Source organism: Plasmodium relictum, assembly GCF_900005765.1.
Source record: "Plasmodium relictum strain SGS1 genome assembly, chromosome: 6".
Taxonomy (NCBI): domain Eukaryota; phylum Apicomplexa; class Aconoidasida; order Haemosporida; family Plasmodiidae; genus Plasmodium; species Plasmodium relictum.
Window position 1 is genome coordinate 694,776 of NC_041684.1, and position 20,122 is coordinate 714,897.

The window sequence follows — 20,122 nt, forward strand, 5'->3', positions numbered from 1 at the left end:
AAAATAATAAAGTTTAAAAAAAAAAAACAAAACATATTAAAAATAAATTATTTTTTATTATATATTAATGTACTTTTAATTATAATATTCATGATATTTTTATATATATTATTTGATGTTTAAATAAACAAATTTTCTTTTAAATAAACGACTGCATATTATTTAAAGTTTCACTTAGGATATGTTTTAATTAGAATAATATGGTTTCTGTTTTTAAAATGTCTAAAAATCTGATCTACAGTAGAAATACTTTTTAAATGATTTAATATTAAATTTATTTTAATGTATACATGTAAAGAGTATTTCGTTTGTTTCATTTCTTGTGTTTCAACAAATCTTTTTATTTTATTAATTTCAAAATTTCTATTATTTTCATTTTCATCTTCTTTAAATTTTTTGTTTTTTTTTAAGTTTTTGTTGATACTATTATCAGTGTTGTAAATTAAGAGAATATCCACTGGATAACCACTTGATAAAAGATTTTTTATTTTTTTAATTTTTCTTTCCATATCATACATTTCACAATTATAATAAATTTGAATCTTTTTTGCTTTTAGAGATGGATCAAAATTATAGTGAGTAAAATTTTTATAGTTCAATGAATTTAAAACTTTCTCTTTATTAAGTAAACAATAATTTTTTTCTGCTTCATTATTAGAGAATATATCATCTTGAAGTTCATTATTTATAATTTTATATTTTTTTATTTTTTCATTTATTATTATTTCTTTATTTATTTCATCTTTATCTATTTCATCCTTATCTATTTCGTTATTTTCAATTTTATTATTTCTATTTTTATCACTTCTAATTTCATTTCCATTTTCATCACTTGTAATTCTAACATTTATTTTTTCTTCTACATTTTTTTTGGAATTTGTATTTGACATATTTTTTTTTTTTTTTAAAAAAATAAAATTATCTTTTATTTCATTATTATACAAGTATCTTTGATAATCAATAATATCTGAATAATTTAGGTTTCTGATGAAATATTTTTTCTCTAAGAAGAAAAAATTATTCATTAAGTAAGAATAAAGAAATCTGCACATACATAAAATTTTTAAATTGCGAATTGGAAGTAGAATTAATTTTTTATTTAACAAAAACATATCCATTTTTTGTTCATATATAAAATTTGCTTAATTTTTATCACGAAATTTTAGGAAAATTACTAAAAGCATTTTTTTATAGCAACATAATAAAATAAAAAGAATTTCGAGTTAAAGGAAATTTATATAGAAATACAATTTAAAAATTAAATTTCTTTTTAAATTTTACAAGCAGAATAAAAAATTAGTTGAATAACTTTGAATAAACATATATTTAAAAAAAGAAAAAAAAGAAAAAAAAAAATTGTATGTGTATAATTGTTTATATTATGATTTATATAATAAAAAAATATTATGTAAAAGGAAAATTAAGATAAATTCATATGATAATAATAAAATTAAAAATATAATAAAAAAGAGAAAGAAAAATTTTTATGTTAAAATATTAGGTTAAATGAATAAAGTTAAAAATAGTTAAGAATATTCATAAATAAATTAATATATTGCATAAATAAAGAATTTTATTACTTATATTCATAAATAGTTTCGTAAAAATATTATTAATAATTTATAAAGCGATCATATAAGTAATAAAAAAAAAAAAGTGCATATTTTTATGAATTTATGAATGAAAAATTAAATAATGAATTATTAAATAAACAAGATTAATTTAAAAATTGAAGTCAATATAAAGTATTATATTAAGTAAGTAAAAGGAAATGGGGATGATATTTTCAACCATATTTTCTCGCTTGTTTTCAAATAAAGAGATAAGAATATTAATTTTAGGTTTAGATAATGCTGGCAAAACAACTATATTGAATAGGTTACAATTAGGTGAAATAGTTCAGACAATACCAACAATAGGTTTTAATGTGGAAACAGTAAATTATAAAAATTTAAAGTTACAAGTATGGGATTTGGGAGGGCAATCATCTATTAGACCTTATTGGAGATGCTATTATAAAAATACGAATGCAATTATATATGTTATTGACAGTTCAGATAATGAAAGATTAATTAATACTAAATATGAAATTAATATGATTTTAAAGGAACCTGATTTAGAAGGGGTTTTGTTAGTTATTTTTGCTAATAAACAAGATCTACCGAATTGCCTTCAGATATCTCAAATATCGAAAGATTTAAACTTAACTTCAATAAGAGATAGGCAATGGGCTATTTTCAGTACTAGTGCAACAAAAAATGTTGGTATTACAGAAGCATTGGATTGGCTAGTTAATAATATAAAATAATTTTTTTTTTAATATTTAATGAAATTATATAGTAATATTTAAAAAAAAAAAAATTTGTATAATTTTAAAATATTTATATATATATATATATATATATATATATTAATAATTTATGTATATCTATAAATAAATATTATTCATATTTTTTTTTTTTTTTTTTATATTTAATCAAATTTAAATTTCAATTTATGAACACATTTTCAACTTCGTAAACATAAATATGTATATATATATATATATATATATATATATATATATATATATATATATATCTTAGCAAGTTTGATTCCGTTTTTATGAATCAAATACATATATTTTTTTTTTTTATTATTTTTATATTTTATTCAATATTTATTTTTTCTTTTTGTTTAAAGTTTTCATATCTTTCATTCAACCTTTATAAATTTTTTTTTTTTTTTTTGTTCATTGTTTTAATATATTATCCAATAAGTTTACAATTTTTTATTGATTATAACATTACTATTTTTAAATATTATTTTTTTTCCATAATTTAGGAAACATTAAAATAATTTAAATATATGCTTAATTAATAGATATTCTCTCTATTTTTAAATATAGTATATATATCATATAATTTATGTTTCTTTTTAGCAGTCCTTTTTAAAGGATTATGTAACTTATTCTATATTTGTCATTATTTTTTTTTAATAAAATTGTATTACTATTTTTTATAGTTGTTTTTTTTTCTTTTTCTTTTTCATTTATATGTCATCATAGCATTAAGAAAAATGGCAGCAAAAAGACTAAAGCTGAATTGTTTTTCGCTAAATGCAAGATAGTAAAAATAAAATTTCATAAAATTATTTAAAATCCTATATTTAAAAAGATTATTCTTATTAATCTCAAATTTATTATGAAAATATGTTTTTTTATATTTTAACTTTTTTTTTTTTTTAGTTTTAACACTTCATTAATTAAATCAAAAATAGACATATTAGAAAATTATGCCAAAAAAAATCAATTACATAAATTAAAAATGGATGATTTATTTGAAGTTTTTAAATTGTAAATAATATTATTTCCAAAAAAAAATAATAATAATAAACTAAGTTAATAAAATTACATTAAATTAAAAATTTTATAGATCAAAAACTGAGGAAGACTATAAACTGTCTTTACATCTATTAAATATCTATTATAATTTTGGAAGAAATTTAAATACTCAACAAGATGTTAATTTGTTTTTTGTCTTTATTTTAAGAGTTAATCAACTGAATGAAGCAAAGGATGTAATTATTCTACATAAAAAAGAAAAAAAAAAAAAAATCCATGCATATTACAAATATATTTTTTTTTTTAAATATATTCAATATATGCCTTCTTTTTCATGTTTAATTTTCTATATATATATATATATTTTTTTTTAAGTTTTTAAAATATTTTAATGGATGGTTATTATGTCCTCCTTCTAATAAATATATTTTATTATGTATGGAAGAATTTTTTTCAAAAAAAAAATTTTACGATGTTAGAGAAATTTTTTCTTTTGTTAGACAAAATAGGTTATAATTAATATATTATAACATACAGAAAAAATATTAACGAAATTTTTATTTATTTTTTTTATTAGTCAAATAAAATTAGAAAGTCCTTTTTATACAATAACAATAAAATCAATGCTTATGCTGAAAAATAATCCTATTGAAGAATCCATGATAGTTAAAATGAATATATAAATATATTTAGAATTATGAGATATTTTCATGAATATTAAAACAATAATAAAAAATAATTATATAAATAAGTGAATATATACATATTTTTTTTTTTTTTTTAGATTTATGATGACTCATATAATATGTGTATTTATTTAACAAATGAAGTTCATAATTTATTATTAGGTTATTTATGATTCAATAATATATTTAAACATTATGAATTAGTATAAGTTTAAATTTTTTTTTTTTTTTTTTTTTTTACACAGAACATAACTTATTTTATTATCATAACACAAAAAAGGAGAAAAATTCAGAAGTAATATATATATATATATTTTTATTTAAATGATGATATCTTTTTTGTAATTTTAAAATTACAACTACATCCTTTTTTTACTTTTATTCAGAATTTAAGATCTTTGGGCTTTTACGAACAAAATATAAAAAAAATTATTGTTATTAAATAAATATAAAAAAAAAGAAAATAATGAATTTCTAATACTTAACGTCTTATTTTACTTATCTTTTTTTTTCTTAGACACGACTAATAAATGAATTAATTAAAAATAGAACTTCAGTACAATTGTCATCCAAAAGTTTGAGTTTATTTGCTTGGACTAGTATTTATTTTGATTTAAAAGAAATTATTAAGTAAAAATTAATAAAAAAGAAAAAAAAAAAAAAGAAGCTAATTTAATGATTTTATGATTAATTACATGAATTCTAATTATATAATTAATTCTAGAAAATCAAATAATACCCTTATGGATGTTGAAAAATGTAATAGCTGGTTTGATATTTTTAAGTTGTCATGCTTATACAATCAGATTCCTCAATGGTCCTTTAAATAATATAATACGATATGATATATGATATATATATATACGCATATTTTTGTGTGTTTACAGTTATAGTGGTCCATTTTCAGAAGCATTTAAAAGTGTATTAGAAGATATGAAAGATGACAAAGATGCTATTAAAGTTAGATAAATAAAAAAAAAAAATTTGATAAAAAAAAACTTTAAATATATTTTTTATTTTGTAGGCATTAGAATACGTTAATATTTACTTTAATGAATAAATTTTTTTTTTTTTTTGGAATATACAATATACATAGAACTAATAAAATAAAGCAGTTCTTTTATTCTATTACTTTTTAATTTTCTTTTTATAAAATAAAAAGAAAAAAAAGAGAAAAATCCTTGATTATTTTTTTGTTTCCTTTTTTTTTTCGATGATTGATATTACGAACAAAATTCCATATATTTTAAGATTATAAAAAAGATATATGAAAAAATAAATGTCAAAAATTTCTTTAAAGGAAAATTTTATTAACATACAAAAAAAAAGAAATTTGAAATTTGCTATTAGAAAATGTTATTTTTTTTTTTTACTATAAATTTATGAAATTACTTTTCATTAAAATAAAAGCAAATTGGCAATCCAAAATTAAAGGATCTTCACTAATATATACTTTTTATTATAAATATGTAAAATTGTGTATATAGTTGTATTATTTATAATATTTCCTTTAAAAAGTTTAAATATTTGAAAGTAGTAATTTATTTCATGATATTTTATTTTATTATATTTTATTATGTTTTATATATATTTTTTTTTTTTATTTTTTTTTTTTTGCCAAATTGTTTAATTTTTTTTTTTTAATTATTTTATTTTATAAATATTAATGATTTGCAATTTTTCTTTTATTATTATAATTTTATTATTCTTCCATTTTTTTATTTCATATTACAAAATTCAGAAATTTTTATAACTTTTTTAACAATGAACTCATTAACTATGAAACTATATCCCCATAAAAACTTTACTCATACAGTGAAATGCATGTTAGCTGCTCATATATATAATTTTCGCGTTGAATTATGTGACGATTTTATTTATACTCGAACTTTTGATATTGAAAAGAACTTAATAATAAATAAAAAACCTTTATTATTATATGATAATAAATTTGTTAGTTCTACAAAAGCCATATGCTTTTTATTTCATCGTTTATGTAATGAAAATAAATGTCTAGATGACAAAATTTATTCCTATTTAGCATGGATAGAATGGAGTGATCTATTAGAAAAACATATTGAATTATTAAATAAAAAGAAAATTATTGACAGCTTAGATGAATTAGAAGCATATTTAAATGATAATAAGAGTAAAAATTTTATATGTAGTACTAAAGGGGAAAATAAAATATCTCTGGCAGATATATTTGTGTATACATCATTAAAACATTCTAATATTCATATATGCAAAGAAAGTTGGGTAAATATAAGTAACTACATAGAAAAAATAAATAAATTAGAGGATATACAAATTATTATAAAGAATGTTCAAGAGATATATAAATTTAAAAATATATACAGTATATTCGTTTCTAAAATGCATGATTTAGATTTAAATAAATATTTAAAAAAAGAAAGGTTTTATATAACAACTGCTATTAATTATGTAAATGGAGACCCACATATAGGACATGCATATGAAATAGTTTTAGCTGATGTCATTGCAAGATATCACAGAAATATAGGAAGATGCACTTTTTTTACTAGTGGTGCTGATGAACACGGAATTAAAATAGCTAATCAAGCAAAAAAAAATAATTTAACTCCTCAGGAGCTATGTGACAAAAATGTTTTAAAATTTCAAAAATTAAATGATATTTTAAATATAACATTAGATTATTATGTCAGAACAACAAGTAATACTCATAAAGATGTAGTTAAAACTGTTTGGAATACTTGTGCAAAAAATGGAGATATATACTTGGGTGAGTATGAAGGATGGTATAATATTAGAGAAGAAACATATGTACCTGAAAATGAAGCAAAATTAATGAATTATATGGACCCATTAAATAATGTTAAATTGGAAAAAATGAAAGAACCATCATATTTTTTTAAAATGTCTAAATATCAGAAGAAATTAATAGAACATATAAACAATAATCCTGATTTTATTCAACCAGAGCAGAAAAGAAATGAAATATTGCAAAGATTAAAAGAACCTTTAAATGATTTATCTTGCAGTAGAATCAACTTTTCATGGGGAATTTCTATTCCTAATGATCCAAAACACGTTATGTATGTATGGATGGATGCTTTATTAAATTATTATTCCAATTGTTTCATTGACAAGGAAAAAGAAATATTCTGGCCAGCCGATGTTCATGTTATTGGTAAAGACATCACATGGTTTCACTCAGTAATTTTTCCTTCTATTTTAATGTCAGCTAATTTAAAATTACCTAAAAGTATTTTTTCTCATGGATTTGTTTTGGCAGCAGATGGAAAGAAAATGTCTAAATCGTTAGGTAATGTTATAGATCCTTTTGAAATTATTGAAACATATGGATCTGATGCCTTTCGTTTTCATATAATTAAAGAAACAAAACGAGGTTGCGATATGAGATTTGATATCGATAATTTAATTGATATGTGCAATTCTGACTTAGCAGATACTATAGGAAATTTAGTTCAGAGGACTTTATCATTGTGCCAATCATCTAATAATTCCCAAATTCCTCCTTTTTTTTCAGAATATAATATTGATTTACCATTTAACCTTTTATATTTTATCAACAGAGTAGAGTATCATATGAGAAATTTGTGCGTACAAAAATGTTGCGAAAAAACTGTTAATGTCTGCAAAGACTTAAATAAATACCTTACTGATTTAGCTCCTTGGAAATGTAAACAAGAAGAGAAAAATAAAAAATTGCACATTATTAGAATTATGTTAGAATCTATTTATTTTATAGCACATTATTTAGATATATTTGTTCCATCAATTGCTTCCCAAATATTTAAAAAATTAAATAGTCCAAAAAAAAAAATTGCTGATTTATCTCCATGGCTAAACAATTTAAAAGAAGGAATTGTCATAAACAACGAAAATATTTTATTTAAAAAATTTGAAGTAGCAACAGCCAAGATAAAAATGCAAAAAGTTATTATGAGAGTTTGTAAAATAATTAATATCATAAAAGTTGAAGAATTGAACAATGTAACTATTTGTGATTTAGAAGTAGATGAAGAAAAATTCGTCGCTGTCTTATATCTTCCTTACAATAAGAATTTTATAAATACATTAACAGTCGCATTACTCAATATTAAGCCTATACCAATAAATAATTTTACAGTTAATGCCATTATTCCACATGTTAATAAAGAAATTTTTACATTTTCATTAAAGGAAAATATTCCTACAGGTACCTTAATACAAGCTAAAAATTATCAAACCCTTGTTAAACAAAGAGATAATTTAACGAAAAAAGAAGTGAATGCTTTAAACCTTTCTATCATTAAAAATAATTGTTTTTTTGAAAAAAATATTCCATTAGTTTTTGCATTCTCAGATGATAAACCTTTATATCATTCAACTCAAAATAATGGATCACTAAAATTTTTTTAATTATAAAAAATTTAAATAATTAGTCCTTAATTGTTAAATTAAATAACATGATAAGCATATACACTTTCAATCAAATAAATGAAGATTTTTTAATCATTTGTATTTTCTTGCAAAATTTTCTTATGAATACTAAAAAAAAAAAAAAAAAATTATAATGATGATAAGTTATTTTTCACCAATAGAATAAAAATATTATATTACTTTAATAGTTCTCAATTTTTTTTTTTTTTTTTTTTTTTTTTGTTTAAACTACTGCATCGTTGTAGTTAAACTTCTAAAAATTAAAAAATATAAGCAAATTTTATGAAAATATTATTTAAAGTATGCAGACATGCGCATATCAAATTTATAACTTGAATCAAACTTAATAAAAATTTAAAAATATTTTAACAACTGAATGTAATATAAGTATTTTAAAGATTTAGAACTTCTTTAAGTGCAACTGTTATATATGAGGACTTTGGTAAAGAACAAGTTAAGAAAATGGATGATTTCAATTGATAATTTGGTATTTCTTTGACTAAATGTTCATGATAGAAATTGTTGGAAATAAAAATAATATTTTCTTCAATTTCTTTTTCTGTATTTAAAAAGTTACTTTCATTGATAGCAGGCTCATCACTTTTTTTTATATAATTCTCACAAATTTTTTCATTATCTTTATTAGTGGCATCATTCTCCTCTTCTTGTAGTCTTTCTTTTTCACTTTCTTTTTTCTCATTAAGTAATTTATATAAATCACTTTTAATTACTGGAATTTTATTTGAATTGTCAATATTGTTTTTTATAAAAACTAACTTGACGTTATATGGTTTAACAACAATTTTTCTAAAGCAACCTGAAGCATTAAAAAAATTTTTTTCTGATTTGAAGTCATTTAGTGATAAATTAAAATTCTGCAAAACTTCATTATATTCATCAATTAAATTAATGGGGAGCATCATACTTTGATCTCCTGGTAAAGGCAAAACGACATCATAAATATCATATAATAAAATATTTTCTTGAGTCACTACAACAATATTTTTACATATATCCTTATTTTTGGAACACTTGTCTATATTTGAATCATCACTACTTAAAATTTCTGAATTATTTATTTCAACTAAATCACCTATTGCAATTTGAAACCCATATTTTTTCATTCTAATATTAGCCAAAATGTTAAAAATTAAACTTTGTGTTGCATGTATAAATAAAGAAAAAATATCTTTAGGTATATTCATAAATGCATTTTTAAAATTCGTACTGTTTTTTAATGAATTTAAAATCTTTTTTTCTACGTATGACTTATTTGAAATAGAGTTAATTATACGTTCTATGTCTTCAGGAATACTATCCTCACGTTTTATACTATTATTTTTTTTTTTTTTATGGTTGTTTTTACTTTTATTATTAAAAATTTTATTTTCATTTTTGTAAAATATTTCATTATTTTTTGCTTCACATTTTGTATTTTCGTAAATCATTTCATTCTCATTTTTATTATCCTTTTCATTTTTTCTCACATCTCTTTCCTTTTTTATTTGATTTTCTTCATTTATTGTATTTAAATATGTAATCAAAGTGTTTTTGCTTTCATCATCTAGTTCTGAATTTTCAATGATTAAAGAAAGAGCTTGTTTATAATTTTTTTTTAAAATACACATCCCAATTTCATAATTTTTTATTTTTTTGCTCCCAAATCTCTGATAACCATAATAATTAACAAATCCATATTTTTTTAAGTTTTTAGAAAGAATTTTGCATTTATCTTGTACATCATTATCTACTCCTCTAATTAAAATCTTAAAAAAATTCCCTTTTAAATCTCCCAAAGATAATTTTTCATTTTTATATTCCAAATTTGATAAGTATACGTTATTGCACCACTTACTTTTATTGATTATTAATTTGAATATATCCTCTTTTTTTATTTTATAAATACAAAATTTCTGTACTGTTATTCCTCTTTTGTCTTTAATTCCACAGTAAGATATATCAGAGTTTTTTTTTTTTAAATTTATTTTAATTTTATTTAATATTTCACATATATCTTTATTTTCTTTATATAAATTAAAGTGTAAATATTTCTTTTTATTTTTTAATTCTCTCTTTTTTTTTCTAATTTCATTTAAATCATCTAAGTATGTATTATTTTCTATAGCTTCCATGTTATCCAATTCATGTGAAGTATTATAACTATACAAGTAAGTATCTTTTCCTTGAAATTTGTTTTTTTTATCATTTATACGAATATTTAATTTATTATCTACATAATTTGTTTCATTATTTATTATCTCATCATTCATAAACGTTTCATTATAAGATTCATTAAAATTTTTACTTTTCTCATAAGTATTATATATCTTCTTTTCATTTGTTTCATCTTGGTTTAATATTTGTATATTTAATTCATTTGAAGAACTATGATATTTTAAATTTAGTAATTTTTCATCATTCAAATTATTATCTATCAATTTTCTTTTTTTTTTCAAAATATTATCACTCTCAATTTTACTTATTGTTTTATTTATTTCATTTTGTTTTTCATTACTATTTTCATAATTTAGAAACTCGGAATTTCGTTCCAGTGTTTTTGAATAATTTTTGAATTTTTCTATATCATTAAATTGATGGATATTAATATTTTCTAGTTCGTCATTTCTACAAAAACGATATTTTTTAGAATTTTTTTTTAATTTTTTATATATATAATCTGGTAAAATAATTTTAAGACAATATAAAGATGGATAAACTTCAATAGCGCTTGTTGTGTTTCCAAATTTATTATTAAAATCAAAATTCACGTTGTATTTATTTTTTAGAAGACTGTCATTTAATATATTTCCATGAGATATAACAGTTTCAATTTTTGTAATATTTTTAGTCTCCGTTATTAAAAATGGATAAAATTGCTTTATAACTTTATGAATATTTTTTCTTAAATTTTTTTTCTCCACTACATCATGAAGTTCTCCTTTATCATAAAATTCATTTTGAGAAAAATTTTCATCTTTTGTTACGTTATCAACATCAGTTAAAAAACAGTAAGGAATAGTAATATCCTTTGAATTATTAATTATATCATCTGGATCCTTTTTATTTTTTAATTGATATATTTCATATAACATCTGTAAAAATTGTCTGAAAATATTCTGATTGAATTCATTTATATACTTTGAAATTAAATTAAGGTTTAAATCTGTATTACTAATATTTTCCAATATATTCCTTTCTTCATTTTTTTCATTTTCTTCTAGAATTTTATTAATTCTATTTTTATCTATAAGATCATTTAAGTAAAGAATTTCATCATTTTTAGTTATTTCATGTACATGAAAATCTTCATATAATGCTTTTATTTTCCCGTTTATTCCTTCAATTTGATTTATATTTTTTCTAATTAAATAATCAATACCGTAATTATCAATAGAATACATTATATTACCAATAAAAAATTTATAATTTTTCTTATATACCTATATCTTGATATTAACAAAAAAAAATTTTAAGGAATAAAAAAAATTCACTTTTTAAATTTACAAAGGCTTTAGAAAATTAAATAATTTAAAAAAAAAAAAAAAAGATCACATGATATTGCTTCATAATACATATTTTAAATAAAAAAAAAGAAAAAATTTCTTACTCGTTTATATGAATTTAAATAAAGATATTTTAAATGATAATAATTGACAATTGAAATGATATTGAAATAGTTTATCTTTAAAAAAAAGAGAATACTATTATAAATTCAAAAAATGAGGAATACAAACATGATTTCTGTTAACTATCCTTTATTAAAATTTATAAAGTCTAAAATAAAAAAAAAAAATTTAATTGAAATGTAAACGTTACAATATATCCATTTTTTTTTTTTTTTAATTTTTTTTTTCATATTTTTTTATTTTTTTATATATATTGAGGACTTGAAAATATATGCCATTTTTTCTTTTTTCTTTTTTTTCATAAAAAACTTTTTTTCATTTTTTAATATAAAGAAAATTTTTATATTATATTTTATTATTTTTCTCAATTTTTAAATATAAAACCTTGTTTATATGAAATCTGATAAAAAGCATTATTTTTTTTAATATACAAATATAAAATATATTTTAAAAGAAATTTATAGGAAATCTAAAAATTGTTATTTTGTTAAATAAAAACATGTTGTAAATATGGTATTTTATCTTCAAATTCTTTCAATTGTACTAAAAGTATATTTTTTAAGAATAAAAGATACCTAGAATAAGTAGAAAGAAAAAAAAAAAAAAAACTAAGATACTACAATATAAAAACTTTTTATTCCCTGAGCTATAATATATTGAGAAAAAGAAATTATTATATTATGTTTAAAGTTAAAATTAAAAAAAAAAATGTAAAATTTCTCCTTCTATAAATTTATTTATATATTAGAGATTGTTTAAATTTTAACAAAATAATTTTTTATTTTATCTAGGAGACTTTTTGAATTAAATTTTTTTTTTATTTTAGAATATCATTACTCTCATAAATGATAAAAAAAAGAGAAAAGAAAATAATGTTTAATTAATTTTATAAAAAATATGTTATTTTTTTCTATCTTAAAAAAAAAGTATCAATTATCCTATGAATATTATCAACTAGAATCATTTAAAAGTCAAGAAAAAAGTGTTATTTATTTTTCATTTAAATTTATCTCAAAAATATATTAAAACTATCAATTATGTTTTATATATATACATATATAATTTATAATTGCTCTTATACTTCACTAAATTTAGTTATTGAATTTTTTATGATAACAAATTTTATACAAAAAAAAAGGAAAAAATTACCAGATTTAAAACTTTTTGTAAAATGATTAGATAAAAAAAAAAAAAAAAATAAAATTAATACTATATAATATATTTATGCACAAAAAAATTAATTTCAATTTAAAAAGTGGTCTATATATATCTAGAATAGTTCTAAATGTGTGTGGAAAAAATTATTCAAGCCATATTAACTGAAATAATGCAAATATATATATAAATTGAGAAAAATAAAAAGTGTATTTATGGATAAAAGAAAAGGAAATTTAAAATGATGATTTATGTGGACTATGTTAAAAAAGAAAAAAATGGATAAAGAGACTTATATATAATGAAAGAAACTACAAAATTCAATTTCTTAATAATCATGAAATGGAAGCAAATTTTTTTTTTTTTTTTTTTTCTTAAAATAATCATATAATTAAATTATATATAATGAATATATTATTATATAATTTTAAAAAATATAAAATGCTTTACAAAAATTCACTAAAGATTATAAAAAGTTACTGGTAAAACTGCCTATACATCACTTAAATTTAGTCCACATTTTTAATTTGAATACAATGAAATTAATTCATACGTGTAATTTTTTTTTTTTTTTTTTTGCTTGTGACTTATTCAATGAAAAGTTATTACAATAGTATTATTTGGAAGGTTACATTGGATTTTTTTTAAATAATAAAATAAATTTTTTATTTGAACATAACTTTAACTATATTTCACACCCTATATAATTCTAAAATGCACATTACTTAAATATATATATATATATTTTTATTTTTCAGAAAATTTAATTTTTTTTATTATAAAATTAATATGAAAAAAAATATATATAAGAAAAGCGTCTATCTTTTTTAGAGTGAATGAGTAAAGTTTGTATTTTATATTATGAACAATAAAATATATAAAATATGAACTTTTTATAATGAATTAAAAAAAAGACAGAATTATCAAATAATATGTTCATATTTAAGTTTTAGCATAAAAATCATATTACACTTTTTTTTTTAAGATATTAATAGATTATAAAATTAAAATATTTGTCATTTTGAACAAATTGTCTTTTTTGGAAAATTAAAAGCATGATTTCTTTACTTTAAAAGAAGTTCCGTAAAGTAACTTCTTATTAATAAAATTAGTTGATTAATTATACAATATTTATTTATTTTTAATGTATTAAAAGCTAATTTATATTTTTAAAGTTAGCATTATTAATTATTTATTTCCAATAAAACTACTTCCTATTACTTTTTTTTTTCTTCTTTATAATTTACTTTTAATATTTATACTTTTTATTAATCTATATATATAATTTCATAGTAGTAATTTACTTTCATACTTTTTCCAGTATTCCTTAAAAATTAGTTTATCATTATTTTATCAGAACTAGACTAAAACCCAATTCTTTTTTTTTTTAAATGATTCAGAATTTTATAATTTGCTCAAAATAAAGGAAAATATGAAAAATGAAGAAAATTTTGAATATTACCTTGTATTTATTATTTTTAAATTTATATATATGTGAAAACAATAAAAATTTAAGGGATAAACTTCAAATCATTTGATTATAGATCTACAAAAACTTCATTTAAGAAATGGGAATGTATATAACAATCCTTTCTTAATTCAGATACTACCTACTGGATCAGTAGGAGAATGTGAAATTTTACAAAATGTGTATGATCTTAATAGCCATGAACAAGGTCAAATGATTCAGGTTCAAAGTGGTATTTCAGGAGTTCAAAATAAAGTAGGAAATGCAGTAAAAGAAGATGAGACACATATAACAGGACACTCCCCTAGAACCCCAGAAAAGGGCTTAGGTGGAAAATTACCAATCGTGTCAGCAACACCAGTATTAGAAGCATCAAGATCTCAAGAAGATGTAGAACTGCGTTAAGAACGAAAAAAACAAGAAGAAGAATAAGTAGAAAAAATAGAGGAGGAAGAAGAGGAAATGAAAAAGGAAGAGAGTGATAATGAAAAAGATATAAAAGTAGATGAGGAACAAAAATCAGGATTGTCAAAAAAAGAAATTCCAGAAGACGGAGTCCAAGAAAATAGAGTAATTCACATAAAAACTCTGAGCAAAAAGAAGAAATAAAGTCACCAATAAATGATAGTAAATCTCATCAATTACTCATTGAAGATTTTAAGGAAGATAATAAAGTTAAAAAAGAAGCTGAAAATAAAGTGAAAACATTCATAAATTTAATCGATGATTATAATGTCGTAGGTACACTAAAGAGGTTGGCAAACTATATATATCAAATTTTTATAAATACTTAAAATAGCAGTTGTGATATTTTGATTAATTATCATAAATATTTTTTATCATTTTCCTCATTGTAATATATTATAAATCTTAAATTTCTTATTAATTTTTTACTTAATATTATCCAAAATAATAAAAATATAACATAAAAACTAAATATATAAAAACAAATTATTACATTGTTTTATATATTTTATGCTATTATAAATAAAATATAAGAAAAAAATTAATAAAATAAAAAAAGGAATTCATTTAAATTTAAAAAAAATTGGAATTTAAAAGATAAAAATTCATCATCAAAAAAGTAATAAAAATATATTTACAAAAAAGAAAAAAAGTAAAATAAAACATAAATGAAGTTACGAGAATAATCAAATAATATTGCCATATTATGACTAAACGCATTTATTTTCTTTTATTAAATTTTCACGTACCACAATAATTATATATATAAATATTATCGTGTGAATATAAAATATTTATAATTAAAATTTTAAATAAAATGCAACTTATTAAGAATACTTTTAAATAATTATAAAAATACTAATAATCAAAATGCACAAAATATATAATATATAAAATTTTGGAAACCGACTTATCAAATTAAAAAATATTAATTTTTTATCACTAAAAAAAACTTCGTAATTATATTTTTCATATAGAATTATATATTAATTTATTTATATGAAATAATGAACAAAAAATTTGTAGTAGAAAACAAAATGTACATTTTATTATTTGATGCAAAATAATATAAAAGATTTTTTTTTTTTTTTCTTCTTATTTTTCATTTAATAAGTTCTGATTTATTTTTATTTTATTTTATTTTATTTTTTTTATACAATAGAAATAAAATATTATAGTTAATAATATATTATAAATGTTAATTTTCTGTGATTTCATGAAATTTAAAAATTACAACAGAACGTTTCTAGATATTATAGAAAGTTAAAGGGAAATACCTTTACATGACATTAAAATTTTATTTTATTTTTTTTTAAATTGAAATTTAAAAAAAAAAATTCTCTTTTTATAATTTATTTTTTGTTATTTCATTAGAATGCTAATGTTGTGTTGAAATATATTTAAAAAAGGAGATTACAGTAATTTACTTTTATTTATCAAAAAAGAATTAAGTGCACACATTCATATATTTCTTAATATAAAAATAATTTTCTTTTCTTTTTATTAGAACCTTTTTTATAATGTTTAAGATAATAAAGAGATTCTGAAATTTTTTAAAATAAATCTATTTTCTTTATTTCTAAATTAAAATAGTATAATGTATTTACTTAAAAACTTTTTATTTTCTATAGATTACGTTAATAAAGTATACTTTTTCTCTAACTAAAAATGAAAAATATAAAATATATACTTTTTATTCCTTTTTATCTAGGATTAAAAACTGCAAAAAAGAAAGTATGAACCACTAAAATCTGTTAAATATCATGTATCAATTCTAGAAAAAACATTCATTTCATTTTTTTTAGAAAAAACTAGCGAATTAAAAGAATGAAAACATTTTAAATTGACAATGAATTAATTTTTTTTATTATATTAAAAATATATTTTTTTTTTTTTTTTATATAAATTGTTTCTAATTATATATTTTGTGTAATTCGCAATTTTTATAAAAACATCCCTTTTTATTTCTACTAAATATGATGTGGAAAACTTTTTTTTTTATAACAATCTTACATGACATTTTTCTACATGTAATTATTTAAATAATTACAAAAATTTAATTTTTTTAGTAATTTAAAAATATTAATTGATGTTATTAAAGCCAATATATTCCACGTAATTATCTTCTATTAAATTTTTTATGAGATAAATCAAGATTTATTCTATTTTTTTATTTTCCTGTACTTGTTAAAAATTTATTTTTATGTTAATTAGAATAGCTCTAGAGACCCCATTTTTCTTTTTAATGTACTCTAAAATTTTGTAATTATTTAAAAAAAAAATAGTCAAAAATGAAGGTTTTTAATATCTGCTTTTATTTATTAATTTTAAAATTATATATGTGTCAAAAAAATGAAAATTTAATAAATAATTCTGATAGTACTACATATATAAATCCACAAAAACATAATTTAAGAAATGGGTATGCAGATAATAATCCTTTAATTCAGGTTCTTAATGAATCAATAAGAAATGGAAATTTACAAACTTTACATAATCCTAATAAGCTTGAGAAAAGTCAAGGACCTTCGAATCTTGATGAAAATTTTAAATTTCAAGATTTTGTTGAATTTACGCAAGGGCAAGATGACACACTGGATTCTGAGGATCCCTCTGAAGATCTAGTAATAAAAAGAGATGGAGAATTAACTATTCAAACAGTTAGAACCACACATGTATCAGATAGCAGAGACAGTAAAGCTGAAGAGCAAAAATTAGGAGAATCTAGTGTTGAGGGAAAAGAAAAATCACAAGATTTAACCATTTCATCAATGTTAGAATCATTAGGATTAGATTCATCAGAATCCCTAGTTTCAAAAGGAATAGAATCTATAGCAGGTGTGGCAAATACACTAGTATCATTAATTCCAAAAGTACCCGAAACAGTTGATGAAACTCAAACCTTAAATAGATCGGATTGTGTTACTAATTCCGTTTCCTTAGATTCAGGAGGCCCAGTAAGTGAAGAGACAGTTGCATCTTCTTTATCATTGGATAACAAGACAGTAACAGAAGGAACAAATGCTCAAGGAAATATGCCTGGAGTAACAAATAGTGGCAGAGAAGTAGCAGCTGGTTCTCCAGACGAAACGGAACATAAAGAAAGTGCTATATTAACGAAAGAAGACAAAACTGGAAGAACAGAGAGTCCCCAATCTAGAGATGCAGAGAGGGATGTCAGTGGTGAAGATCCAAGTCATTTAGGAAGGAAAGAAGTAGATGACGCATTAGATGCACATAGAAAAGAAGATCAAGGAAAATTAGATACAGATGTACTAACTAATCAACAAGAAACATCACCATCATCGGCACAATCACAACAAGAATCACAGCAATTACAACCAGAACAAGCAAAAGAACAATCGCAACCAAAACCACAAGAGCTTCATCAAAATATCACAGAAGTAGAATCTGGTGGAGCTAGTGTTAGCCATAGCAATGGAAAAGGTCAACCACCAACAGGAAGTAGAGATACGAAATTAGAAGATTCTGCAGAAAAGGATAGAAGAACAGAGGCTTTTTCTAAAGGAGGAAATGGTGAAAATGATGCAGAGATATTACAAGTGAATACAATACCACTAGAATCTAACATCCAAGCAAGCCAAAGAGATCCACAATCAGCATCACAAGATACGTTAAATTTAGAAAACGTTACTGTGAATCAAAATCCAGTAGTTGAAAAAGTAGGTGATTCTCAAGGGGAAGGTAGTAATCCCCAATTAAATCCACAACAAAGTGTTTCAGAAAAATCAAAAGAATTGGAACATTCACAAGGACAAAAAATTTCATTAGAATTAGCAGAGGAAATGGTATCAAGAGGTCAAGTAAACCAAAGCGAAGGTGCAACAAATACTAATATAGACAAAGAAATTCTTCCAAAAGATGCGAACCCTACAAGAAAAGAAAGTCTTTCAATAAAAACAGATCTGCAAGTAGAAACGAAGCAATTGGATGGAGAAAAGCAAGAAACAAGTGATATAAATTCAGAATCAGAAATACAGCCGAAAACATCACCAAATATTACAGTTACAACAAAAGTACTTGAAAGGGAACAAGACGATAAAAGTGGAAGAAGGGAAGATGAAACAAGAATAATAACTGTTGTAGAAGAAACAGAGGACCTAGGATCACGATCAAATCATGAGAAGCAACACCAAAGATCACAAAAAGGTGAAAGTATACAAGAAGAAGGAGTAAAAGAAGAAATAACACAACATAAAGGGGAAAATAAAAAAACTGAACAGCAAAAAGAAGATCCACAGGTCGTAGATACAAAAAAAATACAAAGTACACTAGAACAAAAAACTATACCAAATGCACCACAAACAGAAGAATTACTTAAGACTGAAACTAGTATTATAAAAGAAACTGAAGAAGAAAAAGGAGAAGAAGAAGATGATGAAGAGGAAGAAGAAGAGGAAGAAGAAGAAGAAGATGATGAAGAGGAAGAAGAAGAGGAAGAAGAAGAAGAATCAGATGAAGAACCAGGTGAAGAATCAGACGAAAAATCGGGTGAAAAATCAGATGAAGAAGATGACGAATCAGATGAATATGAAGATGAAGAATCAGATGAATATGAAGATGAAGAATCAGATGAAGAAGAATTATATAAAGAACTAGAAGAATTAGATGATGAAGAATTATATAAAGAACTAGAAGAATTAGATGATGAAGAATTATATAAAGAAATAGACGAAGAATCAGATGGTGAAGAAATAGAAGATAAAGAAGATGAAAATGATAATTTTGATATGGATAGAACAGGTGAAAATGAGGATGATGCACATAAATATACAAAAGATAAGCAAATAGAAGAAGAAGACCCATCAGAATCAAAAATTACAGAAAGGGAAAACCAAGAAAATGAACAAACAGAAGAATTATCAGATCAAACAGAACAAGGTAATTCACAAGATAGTGTTACACAACAACAAAATCAAAAAGAAGAAATAAAACCTCCAACAAATGATAG

General features: G+C 20.6%; 6 protein-coding genes and 1 pseudogene across 6 annotated transcripts, besides 1 other annotated feature; 5 read left to right on the top strand and 2 right to left on the bottom strand.

Moving 5' to 3' along the window:
* Positions 1-170: 170 nt before the first annotated feature.
* On the bottom strand, positions 171-1,118 carry IF3b (translation initiation factor IF-3, putative; the record flags this gene model as incomplete). Its single annotated transcript, XM_028675649.1, has 1 exon — positions 171-1,118. One exon carries the CDS (start codon positions 1,116-1,118, stop codon positions 171-173), a length of 948 nt encoding a protein of 315 aa, XP_028532217.1.
* A 659-nt stretch (positions 1,119-1,777) lies between these two features.
* PRELSG_0618500 (ADP-ribosylation factor, putative) lies at positions 1,778-2,308 on the top strand (the record flags this gene model as incomplete). The annotated part of the gene is made up of 1 exon (XM_028675650.1): positions 1,778-2,308. One exon carries the CDS (start codon positions 1,778-1,780, stop codon positions 2,306-2,308), a length of 531 nt encoding a protein of 176 aa, XP_028532218.1.
* Positions 2,309-3,057: 749 nt separating this feature from the next.
* On the top strand, positions 3,058-5,068 carry PRELSG_0618600 (conserved Plasmodium protein, unknown function; the record flags this gene model as incomplete). Its single annotated transcript, XM_028675651.1, has 12 exons — positions 3,058-3,107; positions 3,227-3,334; positions 3,414-3,558; positions 3,698-3,831; positions 3,900-3,987; positions 4,107-4,170; positions 4,254-4,303; positions 4,395-4,442; positions 4,526-4,638; positions 4,733-4,825; positions 4,896-4,968; positions 5,033-5,068. 12 exons carry the CDS (start codon positions 3,058-3,060, stop codon positions 5,066-5,068), a joined length of 1,002 nt encoding a protein of 333 aa, XP_028532219.1.
* A 719-nt stretch (positions 5,069-5,787) lies between these two features.
* PRELSG_0618700 (methionine--tRNA ligase, putative) lies at positions 5,788-8,415 on the top strand (the record flags this gene model as incomplete). The annotated part of the gene is made up of 1 exon (XM_028675652.1): positions 5,788-8,415. The coding sequence occupies one exon, from the start codon at positions 5,788-5,790 to the stop codon at positions 8,413-8,415; it is 2,628 nt and encodes an 875-aa protein (XP_028532220.1).
* Positions 8,416-8,828: 413 nt separating this feature from the next.
* Positions 8,829-11,837, bottom strand: PRELSG_0618800 (U2 snRNA/tRNA pseudouridine synthase, putative; the record flags this gene model as incomplete). Its single annotated transcript, XM_028675653.1, has 1 exon — positions 8,829-11,837. The coding sequence occupies one exon, from the start codon at positions 11,835-11,837 to the stop codon at positions 8,829-8,831; it is 3,009 nt and encodes a 1,002-aa protein (XP_028532221.1).
* A 2,902-nt stretch (positions 11,838-14,739) lies between these two features.
* On the top strand, positions 14,740-15,479 carry PRELSG_0618850 (annotated as a pseudogene).
* Positions 14,740-15,479: a sequence feature (MSP3-like protein, pseudogene).
* Positions 15,480-17,441: 1,962 nt separating this feature from the next.
* PRELSG_0618900 (MSP3-like protein) lies at positions 17,442-20,122 on the top strand (the record flags this gene model as incomplete). Its single annotated transcript, XM_028675654.1, has 1 exon — positions 17,442-20,122. A coding segment is annotated over one exon (2,681 nt), but the record flags the coding sequence as incomplete, so codon positions are not given.